The sequence below is a fragment of the Hippopotamus amphibius genome, chromosome 1 (assembly GCF_030028045.1).
Source record: "Hippopotamus amphibius kiboko isolate mHipAmp2 chromosome 1, mHipAmp2.hap2, whole genome shotgun sequence".
NCBI classification, from domain to species: domain Eukaryota; kingdom Metazoa; phylum Chordata; class Mammalia; order Artiodactyla; family Hippopotamidae; genus Hippopotamus; species Hippopotamus amphibius.
The window spans coordinates 60,553,968-60,570,759 of NC_080186.1; the positions used below are offsets into that span (position 1 = coordinate 60,553,968).

The following is a 16,792-nucleotide window of genomic DNA, read 5'->3' on the forward strand; positions in this document are numbered from 1 at the left end:
AATGTCACCTTCCCAGTAAGACCTACCCTGAACACTCTGTTCAACTAAATACTTCAATAAAAAAAATTTTTTTTTTTAAATTATAGAGCCTGGCACATAGCAGGTACTCAAAACATTTTTTTTTTTTCCTTTGAGGGAACACATGAAAATAAAACAGGGAAAATTGCTGGAGAAGGACAGACCAGCAAGCACAAATGCTCTGGGACAGGAACATGCCTGGCATTTTGGGTGCATAGGAGGCTGGCATGACAGGTGGTGTGATGAGGAGAAGGAGAGATGAAACCAGGGTGACAGCAGACAGCCTGCCCACACGAGGGCTTGCAGGTCTAGAAAAGCCTTTGGTTCCTACTGTGAGAGAGCTGGGAAGCCAAGGAGGAGCTCTGGGAAGAAGAATGACAGCCTCTGGCTTCCATGTAAAACCACCACCTGGCTGCTATTGAGAGAGACTGAAGGGAGAACAGTCAGCCCACTGCAAAAATCCCAGCTGGCAATGATGGTGGCTTGGACCATGGTGGTAGCAGTGGGGAAGGAGAGACATGATCAGGTTCTGGGTGTATTTTGAAGGTATAGTCAACAGAATTTGCATACAGATTGGGCATGGATTGTGAGAGAAAGAAAGAAATGAAGCATGCCATTAAGGTTTTTGCCCAAGCAACTAGGAGCAAGGTAATTGGGAGGACTGCAGGAAGCATGGGTTTTGGAGGGAAATTCAGGCACTCAGTTTTGAACATGTTTAAATATGAGATGCCTATTATACACCCAAGGAGAGACATTAAGTACTCAAATGAATATACAGCTCTTGATTTTAGAGGAAAAGTCCAGGCCAGGGATAGAGGTAGTAAGTAAAGCTATGAGACTGGATGGATTCACCTAAGACATGGATGTGGATGTAAAGAAACAGAAAGGAAAAATAAGAGTTCAAGTACAAGGATGAGCCCTGGGACATTCCAGTAATGACAGTAACAAGTGTGGCGCACCACCACCTTATATGCAGGTGCTCATTTGCCCTTAAAAAATGTTACAAGGTAAATATGCTCAACCTGACTCCGTAGATGGGGAATGTTTCGCAGGGATACATCACCTGTCCAAAGGCACACAGACGGTTAAGTGCTACTACCTACCTGACTTGTGTGTAAATAGCTTTAAAAAAAAATTATTTATTTATTTGGCTGAGCTGGGTCTTAGTTGTGGCACGCAGGATCTTTGTTGCCTTGTGCGGGATCTTCAGTTATGGCATGTGAACTCTTAGTTTTGGCATGTGGGATCTAGTTCCCTGACCAGGGATCAAACTCGGGCCCCCCTGCATTAGAAGTGTTGAGTCTTAGCTACTGGACCACATTTTACCTCCTCTAGCAACTTAACTCATAAACCCTGCCATAATCCCTTGTCTCCCCTTCCCCACCCAATCAGCGTTTCATTTTTATTTTCACATTAATCTTCAGGACAAGCTGTCCTAATCTTTTACCTTGAACTATTACCACTGTCTCTGAATAGGATTTCCTGCCTTGAGACTCTTCCACTCTAATCTGTTCCTTATCTTCCTGAGTATAAAGCTGATCCTGTCACCTTCCTGCTTAGCCCTTCCATTAATTCCCCTTTATCTGCAAACTCTAAGCCAGCTTATTTAGCTTGGTTTACGGGAGCCTTCACCATCTGGCTCCAAGCTACTTCTCCAGCCTCATCTCCTGCTACTCTCCCCACAACCTACCTCCCACGCTAGTCACTTTCCTGGGATGTTGAATCTGTTATTGAGATACATCAAGCTCTTTCACAACTCAGTTTCATATGCTGTTTCCTTTTTAAAGGTTAAAACTTCAGTACAATATTGACTAGAAGACAGGACAGTAGGCACTATCTTGTCCCACACTCTGAGGAAAACTTCCAACTTTTCACCATTAAGTGTAACGTTTGTTGTAGGATTGTTTTAGATACGCTGCATCCAATTCAGGAAGTTTCCTTTTTTCTGTAGTTGCAAAGAATTGATTGTTTTATCATGAGTGGATGCTGAATTTTAATGAATGCTTTTCTGCATTTATTCGTTATCATAAATTCTCTCCTTTAATCAATCACTGACATTTTCTACTGTTAAATTAACCTTATATTTCCTGGATAAATCCAACATGATCTTCATGTGTTATCCTTTTTTATGCGTATATTTCTGGATTCCATTTGCTAATATTTTGTTTAGCACATGGCCTGACGATTTCTGCAGTGACTCAATGGGAGCACTTGGAGAAGTGACCCAAAGCAACTTGATAATTAGGAGCAAAGTTTGATTTCCACTTCTGTCTGGGATTAGGGGCTCTGAATGGTTGTCAGTTCAGGACTGAGGGTGGATGTCTGAAGTTCTGTATTACTACAGGAAAATGAAAATTTCATTATCAATAACTTTTATATTCAGTACAAAGTTTAGTACATATTCAGTCCAAAAATGGAAATAAATCTTATGAATTCAAAAGTTTTAATAGCAGTGAAATAAAAGCTTAATATGTGTAAGTAAACCTTTTTCATGTAGTTTGCTAGTTCAACTTACATAAAAAATAATGAATAAAAAGAAGTCCCCAACGCCCCGAAAATATTCCTACAAAAAGATTTTCTATATCATTTCCATGTATGACATTGTCTCTTTTGCTTTGATTAGACCAAGATTGATGAGGATGTTCCTTTCCAGTTCCAAATAACTCTCATAGTCCATTTTCAATTCAGCCTCCAGTTGTTCTTTTGACTTCTGATATGTTTTCTGGCGGGGGGAAAGCAAGTCATTCATATAAAACTCTGACAGCCAGAGACACCAAAGGCTGGGAAGGGGCTATTTTTGAAGGGTTGGCCTGGCTGCTGTTCAAGGGCAGGACTTTGAGGGGTGGAGGGCAGGAGGGCATCTCTTGCACAGACAGGGAGAGGGGCTGCTGGCCCTGAAGGGGAGGGGCAGAGAGGAGCAGAGCAGTGTGTGCAGACTCAGGGTATCTCCTGGCGGTGGAGCTGACCGAATCTGCTGATGAACTAGATGTGGGCTTTCTGGGGCAGGGGGAATCGAGCCTGGCCTACAAGCTACTGCCACTGACGGAGGGAGGAGCATATCGGGAGGGGAGAGAGCTACAATAAAGAGCATTTATTCAGTTAATGTACCCAACACCACTTGCTGAATGATCTGAGTCACCTTGGAGGACTGGGATGGGGAGGGTGGGGGGGGGGGAGTCAGGGGAGGGAGGGAATACGGGGATATGTGTATAAAAACAGATGATTGAACTTGGTGTACCCCCCCCCCAAAATAATAAATAAATAAATTAAAAAAAAATCTGAGTCATCTATTTTGTTCTTTGATCTGTCAATGTTTGCATGAGTACTGCTCTGGTTTAATTATTGTGGCATTTAATTTATTGTAATATCTGCTAGGACAGTCATAATGATTCTTAAGATTTTATTTTTCTCATCTGTATCTTCTTGCAGATGAATTTTAGGGTCACATCCTATTGGTGTGTCGTCCTGTGCTGCCTTTGTTTCTCTTCCTCTTGTCCTGTTCCCAGCCTACTGTCTTCCTGTGCCTTCTGATCCTTTGTCACAAAGCCCTGTCTTTGTGGATTCCATCAAGAGGACCAGAACTGTTTTTATTCTAGTTTCTTCAGAGAATAATTTGCAAGATGTATTTTCCTCTTTCGAGTGACTGATACTCCCTCCCCCTTCCTCTGCCACCTTCCTTCCCTGTGTGTGCGTCTTCCCTCTCTTGATATCTCTGCTTTCTCAGATTCCTCATGTCTAATCATTGTAACTGCTTCATAGCACTGTGAGGATTAAATGAATTATTAAACACGGCAGGTGCTCACAATGGTGCCTGGCACCCAGTCAGCACTTGTTAGCTACAGTAACCAGTTCACAGAAAGAGCAAGACTTGATACAAGGTTAAGGGCAGAAAAATGTGATTCTTCTAACCTCTGTCCTTTGCAACACATGTGACAGATTCTGTAGCACTTCCTATTACTTTTAGGTATTAGGAATAGTGTCGTTTTCAGTATTTGAAGATCCAGGCCAGTCCAGTATCCAAATGAAGACTGTCCCTTAGGGCCCCCACTGCAATGCCCCCCTGTGCACCTCCAGCCTCTTGCTGCAGAGATTGCCTCACCCCACTTGGAAAGTCCTTTGGGGCATCTGATTTGAGCCTAGCTACTTTCAAGTTTCCACCTGGCCCCAAGAAAACTCACCACCCTCACTCTGCCATCCGTACAAGTTCATTGCCACTGGTCCTGTCTCCACCCATCTGTCAGAGTAGTTTAAGCCAATCTCTTGCCTGCAGACTTTCCAGCCATAGGAGTCAGGTCCCTATCCCTAGGTTTCCTAAATTCTCCCCGGACATTCTGCTCTGGTCCCTTGGTAACTTCTAGCCCTTGGATTTCTGTGGCTCAGGAAGCCTCCTGCCAGATGTATGAAGCCAACAGTCCATCCTGGCCAGCAACCTACCTCCAGCAGTGCTTCCCTTGAACGTCTCCTCCCGGAGTCTGGGTGCTTGTTGCAGAGTGGGAATGGGGAATACGCAGCCTTCCAACACCTCTCTCCAAAAAAAAATCCCCTCTTCCAACCTTCTTCCCCATAATTCTTGCCTCCCTTGTGTAGCCTGGAGTATGGGTTATTGACCAGGGGTTGCAGAATTCTTTTGAATTCTTCCCCCTTCTCTGTTGCACAGAGATGACATAATGGATCATATGGAAACTGCTACTTTTCTCAGCTTCAGGTCTCCAGCTGAAATTCCAGTTAGGAAAATTCCCATTTCATGTGCTGTTAGAGCTGTAATTACTATTATTTTTTAATAAGTGAGCAGTATCCAGATTCAATGTTTGCAAAGAGATAGGTATATGATTTCCCTCAGATCTGTGGGCTGACGTGCACAGCCTAATCCCTGCCAGCTGTGGGGGTGTGGGGGTGTGGTGGGCACTCATGAAGACCAGCCTTGCTGGACAGAGGTGTGATCGTCCCCTGCCCTCTGTAATAATACTAATAGTGGACACATCAGCACTTCCTATCTGCCACTTTCTGGCTAAGTGCTGTAAATATTTTAACTCATTTAATCCCCACCGCAGTCCTCTGAGGTTGTTAGTTTGTTCCCATTTCCCCTTACCAGCAGTTGCTTATAAGGAGATACTTCTGACTAGCACTAGTTATTTTTCCTTGGTGACCCTTTACATGTTCTAAATGTAACAGAGGAGCCCTTTTAAATGTATTCACTTATCCACAGTCTAGTTCCAGAGAAAACCTAAGAAGTGGTAGCTCTACTTTAAGGAGGGTACTATGTCAAATAGAAATGAAGTTACAAGAAGGAGGTGGAAAAGTTTTGGAAACTCAAAAGCCTCATGCAATTTCAAGATATTATAATATTCAAGAGTTTTAAAAGTACTTCACATGTAAATTGTTTCTGGATTACCCACAATTCTATGTGGGTAATTAGCTGTCACTAGATTATTTAAACACTCCTAGTAATGGTGGATGATTGCTGGTGTAGGGAAGGGTGGCAGACTATCTCTCATGGCAGAATTTCACCCCGTGCTTGTAATTATGCAAAAGAACAGACCAAGACCAATTTTTTTTTTTTTGGTAGCAAAGGAAACTAAAGAAAAGTTAATTGGTGTTTTCTTATACCTTGTCACCACTAAACAATGTTTTGAAATGATGCTCCCTCTGCCTTCGTTACACTAGTTTGTATCCATCAATGTGATAATGTTAATCTATTTGCTAATGCAGTACATTAAAATATTTCCACATGCTTGTGCTTTTAATTGAGACCTAGCATCTCACAAGAGTAATTCCACTGGAGGAGGCTGTATATTTGGTTATAAAGAAACAACTGGCAGCGATGAAATTGTTGGTGACAAAAAGACAAGGAAGGGAATGAGCAAGAGACAAGCAGAAATATGGATTGAGATGACATCAAGTGAGAAAGAAAGAAGAACTGAATTCATAGACTATTTAAAGACCCCAAATTCCAGTGGTCAAGGGAAGACCAACAAGAGTGATAGAATTCATATCAAACAGAGAGGCTGAGAAAGAGGGTGGGGGCTTCAGAGCTTTAGGTTCCTTTCTGGTAGAGTTTAAGATGGATGTGTCCTGTACCAAATTCTCCTCTATTGCAAACTTCATAGTTCTAGTCTATTACAGTAAAATTTATGTCTATTTGTCTGTCTGTCTCTATATCCTAGCTCCCACTTAATGACAGTTTACTATTTGTCAGGTTGCCTAACTGAAATCCTTACAGTCATCCTGAAAGGTTGTTATTAGTGTTCCTATTTTAAAAGCAAGAGAACCAAAGCTCAGCAAAGATACAAACTTGCTCTAGATCTCGTAGCTAGTAAGTGGTAGAGACAAAATGTGCGCCCATATCTTAATTCATATTCCACTCTTTTTTTGCACTGTTTTAATGCATTATTCACTAGATGTTAAAATTCTATGGAATGAAAGCATTCAAATTTCGAATCTTTGTATCTATAATTGGTATTTAGATACCAGTGTATCTAAAGGACTTTGAAAAATAGAAAATTTCAGAAACAGGGTAGAATCTCACTAGGTGTTGTTCTCACTGACAGTGAACTAGGAAATCAGAGAAATGCCCCACTGACTCCCATGAGAACAAGAGAAGAATGTGAAAAGGCATAATTTTTCTATTGAAACTGTGGGATAAGCCAAACAACTATATTCCCACTGGTGTTAGAGGAAAGCAGTTTTCATTTCTGAAATTTAACTTACAACTTTTTTTGTCTCCAGTTCCAGCTCCATTTCTTTCTTTTCCTGTTCCCGAATTTTTTTACGTTGTTCTACATATTCCAGATGCTTGACTTCTCTTTCAAAGTAGTGGCTTATACTTGATACCTGTTAGATATACAGACCTGTGAGAGGGGGACCCACATGGAAGCCCCCATGTTCTTCATGAGGCTCTGAAAGAATTTCTGATGCTTTTAAGTTATTAGCTAGATCACCTGCTTTGGGATAACGCCCACAGGCCCACTATCAGAGGAGCTAGCTGATTTGTGGCCTACTGGGCCAAGGTTTAGGGGCCTATGAATTGGGGCATGGCAGGAAGGGAGTGGGACTGGAAGGAAAGAGCTGCAAAAAATTGCAGTTTTGTAGGAGAAATATTCAGAGATTTCTCACCTGGCTTTCTTTCCTTCTCACTTTTAAGACTGAGGGAAGTTTCACCTCATCAACCAAACCTGGAAAACCCAGATGAGGATGTCAATGGAAACCTTAAAGGGACTGGAAACAGAGCTGAGTTCCTGGTTCGCTGGAAAGCTTAGTGTGTGGGTGTAACAATAGAAGCAGGAAAGTCAGCAGAGACCTTGGGCAACGGTGACCAAAGGAGGGAAAGTTTTTCGCCTGCCAGTACCTAGGTTGATGTTGTTGGGACTTGCAACAGATTGCAATCCATGTGTTTAACGTTGGTTGTACACATATTTACATATTTCTATTTATTGATCTTCTTTTTGTAACCTAATTATTAACACTGCTTGAAATCTTTGGGTGGTACGCATGGAGGGGCAGAATACTGCCACTTCAGACCTGTTGCCTGCAGTATACCAGGATGGGGAAGGATAGGTGGAGGCTGGCAATGGAGAGATGCATAAAAATGTCAGCTGAGCCCTTTGGGAAGGGTATCACTGAAATAAGGGTCCCATGCTTGGGTTACATGTGAAAACAACATCTTGTGATTATGAATCCCCAAATCAATTCCTCTCTGAATCTGGGCTTCATTTACTTGGCCTTTCTTTTAGTGCATGCTGGTTATTTTTTTCCCCTAGCTTTAGGCCATTTATCTCATACAACAGAAATACATCCCCTTATTTTTTAAAATTTTTTATTTTACATTGGAGCATAGTTGATTAACAATGTTGTGTTAGTTTCAGGTGTACAGCAAAGTGATTCCGTTATACATATACATGAATCTATTCTTTTTCAAATTCTTTTTTCATTTAGGTTAACATCCCCTTATTTTTGACTGCATAATTCTTTTGTTCTCTTCTAGAGCAAAAATGCAGTCATTTCTGAACATACTTCTAAAACGTGCCTCAGCAGTATCTGATCATGTAAAACCTCAAAGCCAAAAGTTACTAACCTCATTGGTGGAAGGGTGACTTAATGTCCAAGGAATTTCCAATATATGCAATGTTCCATAATAATCAGCTATGGCTATAAATTGCTGCTTAGCTGAAAGATTAGAAAAGTAGGGGAGAAAAAAACAACTCTGCAATCAGAAAGCCATCTTAGAAGTTAAACCTGTGCTGTGTTTTTGTTTTGTGATTTACCAAAGGACCTATTGTGGTTACAATGATCTTGTCATCTTCATCAGATCTTCATGACTGGAGACCATACTAACATGTGTAAGCCATTTTTCCAGTTGGTGAAATGAAGGCTGAGACCCTGAGTCTTGTCAGCCACCCTGCTCACCCCCAATTGTGTTTTCTCAGCCTCTATATAAGGAATGTGGCTCCTAGCTGAGGTCGATCCTCTTTGACTGGATCCATTGGGCAGATTTAAGAAGAAAGCAGGGACAATACAGGGAAGATTTTCAAAGAAAAATCATGAAGCCAAAGACATAGTAAGGGCTAAAGGATACCATTACCCAGATGAATTTCAAAGACACAGCCATAACCAGTTTTCTTATTATAAAAATAAATTGCTTCCTTTGATCATTTAAAATGGATATGAAACACAAATGTGTTTGAGAATTTTAATTTTCTATCTCACCAGCTTTTTTCTTCTCATTTTCAGAAGGCCTGGCTCAAATTGCTAAATCTTAGACTTGTAATTCCTGTAGGTATACAAAAGCAATGTTTTGTAGCAAAGATGGGAAAACATATTTTGGTGACACAAACAGCCAAGTAGTAGTAGCCAAACTCTGACATTCTTGAGATTCTGAAGACTGTGTTTCTGAATGTAATGACTCCTCTGAGAAAGAGATGACTAGAAAGACAATTTTATGCCTGCATATCTTTGGAAACAAAAGGAAATTTCTTTTAAATGAAGAAAATATATATTGAATTTTGGAAGAAAGTATTACTTCGGTGAAACAGAGAAAATGGGACAAAAGATATAAATTACTTTTCCATCAATACATTTAAAAATTTCTGCTTGTTCTGTTGTACATTATTTTTTCCTCATAATTAGTTTAAAAGTTGTAGTTTAAATAGATATGTGACCGATAGTTAAATAGATATGTGACCCCCACAGAGTCATTTGATCTCAAGAAGAAAACTGCTTGATATTGTCCAGAGGAGAGCCATAAAGTGATAAAACATTGAAAATTGGTGACATAATGAAAAATTAAAGATACAGAACTTATTCTATTTGGAAAAGAAGCCGCAAAAGGTAGCAAGGGTTTAGGGTTCACCCTGTGATTTAGGGACCTGGAGAGGGTGAGAAGAATGCTTTTTATTGTGTGGTTCAAAATCAGTCTCTGCTTGACATGCTAAAATGTGTTTTAGAAATAACTGTTGATGAAGAAAATAGTGAGAGAAACTCAGGTTGCATCCAAAATTTGAGAAGGGAGAGGAAGAGGAATGATGGGGAGGAAAGAGAAAGGAAGGGAAGAGTTAGAATAGGAAGAAAAAACTTGATAAGAAACATCAGAGGCTTTCCAGCTGAATGTCAAAATGTTCCTAAGCTAGCCCCAAAAGGCAAAATGACTTAGCTCATTTAATCAGAATTAACATACCAGAAAAGGTCCAGGGTTTGATGTATGTGATCATAGTTATACAGATGTTTTGCGACTGGGCTGGTTCGTGGGTTTTCTCTAGGAGGTCCCAGATATCGATGTATCCATCTTCTCGGCCAATATAGAAGACGCCAGGCCTTGTCAGGGACCAGTGCCCTGAGGTGTACCTTTTTGGTGCACAGGATGACTGAAGGAGGGGTCCAGTCTAAAAATAAATTTAAAAAACCAAATTAAAAGCTTTTGTTATTATCTGAGGGATATTCACAATGAGTTTTTTAAAGTAAAACTCAGATGGCTGTGATCATATAACAGCAAAATTATACCCACTCAGAAGTCTTTTTTGTTTTTCTTGTAGGATTTTTATCTAATGTCAGCTCTTTTTCCTATATGTTTTTTTTTTTTTAATAAATTTCTTTTATTTATTATTTACTAGCTGTGTTGGGTCTTTGTTGCTGTGCATGGGCTTTCTCTAGTTGCTTCACTGCAGTGTGTGGGCTTCTCACTGTGGTGGATTCTCTTGTTGCGGAGTACAGGTTCTAGGCTCTTGGGCTTCAGTAGTTGTGGCATGCAGGCTTCAGTAGCTGTGGCTCGTGGGCTCTAGAGTGCAGGCTCAGTAGTTGTGGCACTTGGGCTTAATTGCTTCTCGGCATGTGGGATCTTCCCAGACCAGGGATCGAAGCTGTGTCCCCTGCATTGGGAGGCGGATTCTTAACCACTGCGCCACTAGGGAAGCCCTCCTATATGTTCTTATAGCATTTTTTTCTTAGTTTAGTGACTTTTTAGAAAAGATCAAACCTTCCAATTGAGCTATTGATGGTTCTAATAATCCAACTGCTGCTAAAGCCCATTGCTATTTCTATGGAGATTGGTGGTCACTGGATAAGCAAAATTTGCTTTCATCTTTACTTTCCAGCCAGGTGCCTACTCACCATGGAAACAGCTCTGGTGGGCAGGAAAAGGGAAAAGTCAGTTCTATCTATGAGCTGCATCCAATGGCTTATAAATATTATTTGCAAGAGATTTTGGACCACCAGAGTGACATAAGATCAACTTCTCTCTTCTCTATTGTGGGGTAACTTGCCTTCTTTGGGAGGTTTTCAGAGACAGAAGATCAGAATGTGCTCTCTTCCCACCGTCATGCTCTGCCTGGCAACCAGGTGGACTCGTTCGCCTAATCACATCTGCCAAGACTAAACCAAGCCGTGGAGCTGCCTCCTCCCCTCCCACACATGCATATGGAACTTTCCTGTGAGGAATGGAAGTCACCAATTCATGGACTCCTTAGAGGTGACACATTGTTCTTGCTCAGCTCCTTCACTTTCTGTGGATGACCAGGTTCCTGACCCCTGCACAGTCTTTGGATAATCTTGCCTACATTTCTTTTGTCTTTGTCTTTAACCGCAAAACGAATGCTTGCTTGTTGTAAAAGAAAAAAGAAAAAAAGATCATGCAAAAGTACATTGTTATAAAGTAGAAGTCCTTTTGTGTATGGACACTTGAGGAGTTTCTAACTTTTTTCAGTGACAAACTTGTACATATATTCACACATATGTTCTTTTTTATGAGTATTCATGTAAGTTAGAGTCCCAGAAATAAAAGGAAAAAAAAGTGTTAGGTCAAAGAATATATATATTACAGCTGTGAAATATATATATACACTCATATATATGTGTACACACTTTTTTTCAGATTTTGCTAATTTTTTCAAGTAGCTCACGAAAGGGACACATCATACTGATTTTCCCACACCCTTGCTTCACTAGATTTTTACCAGTCTTTCTAGTTTTGGGCAGTTTAGCTGCTGTCTGCCTGGATCCTTTCCTAATCCTGACCACCAGATTCTTGGCACTGCCGCACCTTGACCCATGCACGTCTCTGTCTGCCTGGTGATGGACCCCTTAGCTTTCTTACTCCCACTTCCTGAATCTGCTAACAAATGGCCTGGTGCAGGAGCAAAGACGGCAGACTCATTGCTTCTCCTTGGACTTCATACAGTAATTAGCATCCCATCTTGTATTTTAAGGGGAGGGAAAAATATAAATCAAGTTAACTGCCCATGATATATATTTCGAAGAAAAGACTGATTTCAGAGAACAAAAGACCTGTAAATGTTTCCTTCCCTCAGGAAAGAAAAGCAAATGGCTGTGTTTTCCAAAGTCTTGTATTGGTTCTGCTGATAGGCTGGGGCCCAGGCCATCTGTTCCAATTTCTCTAAAGTGTCCCACAGGCATTGTTGTATCAGAACAGTCTGTTGTTCCTATTGTTCTTCTCTATAACAAAGGACCACACACCCACTCCTCCATTTCGCAGGTAACTTACCATAATACCTTCTTTCCAGATGGCCACGTTCCAACCCCCAATAGTGAGGATAATGTCCTTGTAAAAAGGTGATCTCTGAACGGTGTGGACAGCTCCATCATGGACTGTGCAGAGGCTCACAGGCTTCTTTGCTGTTGGAGTGGAAAAGGCCATTTCATCTTTTATAACACTGTTTGCGTTCCTGCAGTGAAGAATGGGCAGACCTCCGATGGACAGAGAGGTCCCCGTTAATGAGGTCCCAGAGTGGAGAACCAGAGGTCAGTTGGGGTGAATGAATCTGTCAAGGGACAACTCCTCCTCTTTGTACATAAAGTCTGGAGAAATTCCCATCACGGCTACTTTTCAGGCTCAAAGGAACACTTCCTGTTCTTACTCATTTACTAATTTATTAATCTATCAGTTTGTCAGCAGTGTATACTGTTAGTTAGTAAATATTTGTGGATGGTTTGTATGTACTGTAGATGGCTGGGTAAACAATGGTTAAGAAACAAACATGATCTGCCCTCTGGATGCTTACAGCTCAGTGGAAAGACAGATACTCTACAAACGAATCCCAAGGTATATAATGAAAGCACGTGAAAAGTATTATGAAGGAAAAAATATCACAAGAAAGAACAAGGGATATTCATAATTTAGGTTGAGTGATCAGAAAAGTTTTCTCTGAAGATGAGTCATTTAGGCCTGAGCTCAGCACAGGAAGATTTTGGTGCAGAGAAGCTTTCCAGACAGAAAGAATAATACGCACCAAAGTCTTGAGAAGTGTTTAGTGCATTTATAATTTTGAGGAAGGCAATAGGACTGGAGTCTGATAATCCCAGCATGAGACATAGGAGACAAATGCAGACCAGGAGAGTCCAGACCAGGCAGAGCCTTGTTAGGAAAAGCTTTTAGACTACATTCTAAGTGTAATGTGTTTTAATGAGTCCTTTAGGTCTAGAGGATGATCTGATTGACATATGAAAAGATTCTCTGGCTGCTGTGAGGAGACCTGGTCAGAGGCAGGTAAAAGTAAAGGGGGGGGGGGGCGGGGGGTGAAGGGGAAGCTGAGACGAAGCAAGAGAGCAGCACAGACATATATAGACTACCAACTGTAAAATAGATAGTCAGTGGGAAGTTGTTGTATAACAAAGGGAGTCCAACTCGAGGATGGAAGATGCCTTAGAGGACTGGGGCGGGGAGGGTGAGGGGGACTTGAGGGAGGGTGGGGGGGGAGTCAAGGGAGGGAGGGAATACGGGGATATGTGTATAAAAACAAATGATTGAACTTGGTGTACCCCCAAAAAAATAATAAATAAAATTAAAAAAAAAAAAGTAAAGAGGGGACACCATGGGAGGCTGTTACTGTAGTTCTGGTGAGAGAGGATGGTGGCTTGGATGAAGAAGAAATGGAGGAGTGGATAATCAAGAAACATTTGCGAGTTAGAGTTGATAGGACGCGCTAGAGAGATGAAGTGCTGATGTAACAGGGAAGAGCCAAATCTGACTGCATGTTGGATCTGTTTCTTTTACTTTAACCTTTGCTTCCCATTGCTTTTATTCACTAAAAGGATACCGTCTGTACATAATGGCCTGCCTCGGGGAACACTGCCCCTCTGCCTGAATGTTAAACCAAAGTGCCTGGGCTCAGGGAAACATCTGGACCTGGTCCACCTGTGCATGGCTGCAAGAAAGAAGAAATTAACACATCCCCTCCCCGAGGAGGGCCATTCCAGGGGATATTTGCAAAACTTATGGCCTTTTTACTTTACTTCCTCATGTCCTCCCCATCTCTGTGCTGTAAAAGAAACTGGCATCCAAACCTTAATAAGATGGTTATTTTGAGACACTAGTCCGCCATCTCCTCGACTTTCCAAATAAAGTCGTATTCCTTGCCTCAACACCTCATGCCTGATTTATTGGCCTGTCCTGCGGCGAGCAGAGCGAGCTTGCACTCGATAACACTGAGAATGACAGTCAGTTTCTGGTAAGAGCAACAGGCTCATTATACTTTCCATTTGTCACAACTGGGAAGAATCGAGGAGGATCAGTTTTCGATATTAAGATGAAGACATCTTGGACTTCCCTGGTGGCTCAGTGGTTAAGAATCTGCCTGCCAATGCAGGGGACGTGGGTTCGATCCCTGGTCCGGGAAGATCCCACATGCCTCAGAGCAACTAAGCCTGTGCGCCACAGCTACTGAAGCCCGTGCGCCTAGAGCCCGTGCTCCACAACAAGAAAAGCCACTGCAGTGAGAAGCCTGCTCACCGCAACGAAGAGTAGCCCCTCCTCGCCACAACTAGAGAAAGCCTGCCCAGCAGTGAAGACCAAAAACAGCCAAAAATAAGAAAGAAAGAAGAAAGAAAGAAAGAAAGAAAAAAAGAAAGAAAGAAAGAAAGAGAAAAAAAAAAAGATGAAGATGTCTCCTTTGTCTCTGCCCCAGGCACCAGGGTCCTGCTGCTCCCCTGGTCTGTCTACTCCGCCATGGCTTGGGTTTCTGCTCCCCAAGCCTGACTTTGGAGCTGGCTGCTCCTCACTCCTTGCTGTCCACACCCACAAGCCCCAGGGATGGCCATAAAAATATATGTCTGTCCAGGCCAAACCACAATGTATGGCTACTTTATACTAAAACCATGAACCTACTCTGAATCTCATCATATTAATAGCTATGTGAGGTCTGGATTCTTTTTTCTCAGAACACCAATGTAATATTAAGCAGAAAAAAGAGCTACCATAATCTTGCAGAAAGCTGATACAGTGTCAAAGAGACATTTGTCCACCCATGTTCATAGCAGCATTATTTGCAAAACCCAAAAGGTAGAAGCAACCCAAGTGTCCATCAATGGATGAATGGATAAACACAATGTGGCATATCCACACAATGGATTATTCATCCTTCAAAAGGAAGGGAATTCTGACATATGCTACAACATGAATGAAAATCAAGTATATTTTATTTTTAAAAAATTTATTTATTTATTTTATTATTTATTTGGTTGTGCTGTGTCTTATGTGAGCTCCTTAGTTGCAGTATGCAAACTCTTAGTTGCAGCATGCATGTGAGATCCAGTGCCCTGACCAGGGATCGAACCCCTAGCCCCCTGCATTGGGAGCGTGGAGTCTTAACCACTGCACCACCAGGCAAGTCCCAAGTATATTATTTTAAGGGAAATAAGCCAGTCACAAAAAGGCAAATACTGTATGACTCCACTTATGATAGTCACATTCATAGAGGTAGAAAGCAGAATGTTGGTGGCCAGACGCTGAGGGGAAAGAGGAGTGGGGAGGTGGTGTTTAATAGGTACAGAGTTTCAGTTTCACAAAATGAAAAGAGTTCTGGAGATAGTCTGCACAACAATGTGAGTGTACTTAATTCCCCTGAACTATACTTAGAAATGGTTAAGATGTTAAATTTCATGTTTATGTATATTTTTATCTCAGTGTAAAAATTATTTGAAAAAAGCATATAAAGTGAAAATAAATAAATAAATTTAAATGTAGCTCTTCTAGGTTAAAAAAAAAAAAGATCAATTTTCAGACTTCCCTGGTGGTGCAGTGGTTAAGAATCTGCCTACCAATGCAGGGGACATGGGTTTGAGCCCTGGTCCAGGAGGATCCCACATGCCACACAGCAACTAAGGTCATGCGCCACAACTACTGAGCCCATGTGCCACAACTACTGAAGCCTGCATGCTCTAGGGCCCACATGCCACAACTACTGAGGCTGCATGCTGCAACTACTGAAGCCTGTGCACCTAGAGCCCAAGCTCCGCAACGAGAGAAGACACCACACTGAGAAAGCCCATGCACTGCAACGAAGACTCGATGCAGCCAAAAAAAAAAAAAAAAAAAAAAAAAGACCAATTTTCCTCTAACCAAAGCCGCATCTTAAAGATAGCACAGAAGGCATATTTCTAAAGCCACCTTGAAGTCGTCTGGAAGATTCCTGGGAAAGCAGGAGACCCCTGGAAACCAGCAGTTTTCCTCTTGCTGCTGCTTGTGTTTCTCAGATGCTGGTTTTGTCCTTGGTGAGCAGAGCTTTCCGAGACCACCTCATTGTGGTGAGCAGGGCTATCCAGGAGTCTAGCAACTCTCTGCAAAATGTAATGACCACCAGTGATAGGAACGTAGACAGCCATCAAGATTGGTACTTTAACATGTTAGAGGTTCTCAGCCCCTGTGACTCTTCCTTTCTTTTGTCCTTTAAAAGACCTTAGTGCCGTTCAGCAGTAAATGGAGTGGTCCTTAAGTTATGAAATGGAATGCCAGAGCCTCCAGCCAGGTTATTGTGAGGAACTTACAATAAGCAAAACAGTAGTTTTCCAGAGTCACTCTCTAATGAAGGATTTAGTACAGTGACGTGGTTAAGAGCTCAGACTCCCTGGGTCCAAATCCACAGTGTTGTTGTGAGGATTAAGTGAATTAATCCATGGACAGTACTGGCACAAGTGCCTGGCACACTACACGTGCCAGTTTGTGAGTAGAGCATGTTAACTGCCATCATCGTCGTCAGGCACATCGGCCTGTGTTTCTCGGCTTGTCACTTAGATCACCTGTTTGATTTGGACTTCATCACACACAGCTCAGCGTGGTTACACTGTCTTTCAGAAGTTTCTTCTTAGAAAAGGAAATTCTCCTTCCTGCCTCGTTGTGTATTTGAGATAAGAACATGGGGTTCCCAGCAGATCCAGAGAAAATGGGTCCCAGTATTTGCCTCATCTTTACCCAGGAAACCTCCATGGTGTTTGTGAAAGACATCCGGCGGGTAGCTCTCAAGGAAAACACTGCCAGTTCACAGAATGTAAGCAG

At 41.8% G+C, this 16,792-nt stretch overlaps 1 protein-coding gene across 1 annotated transcript in view; it reads right to left on the reverse strand.

The window, feature by feature from the left end:
* Nucleotides 1–2,574: 2,574 nt before the first annotated feature.
* DNAI3 (dynein axonemal intermediate chain 3) overlaps nucleotides 2,575–16,792 on the reverse strand; it is a 65,630-nt gene continuing 51,412 nt past the window's right edge. Inside the window, exons 18-22 of the mRNA XM_057747230.1 lie at nucleotides 12,008–12,138; nucleotides 9,689–9,893; nucleotides 8,090–8,181; nucleotides 6,727–6,849; nucleotides 2,575–2,740 (exon numbers count right to left, since the gene is read on the reverse strand). Coding sequence (XP_057603213.1) covers nucleotides 2,597–2,740; nucleotides 6,727–6,849; nucleotides 8,090–8,181; nucleotides 9,689–9,893; nucleotides 12,008–12,138 — 695 coding nt within the window. The 3' untranslated portion in view covers nucleotides 2,575–2,596. The remainder of the gene's footprint in view (nucleotides 2,741–6,726; nucleotides 6,850–8,089; nucleotides 8,182–9,688; nucleotides 9,894–12,007; nucleotides 12,139–16,792) is intronic.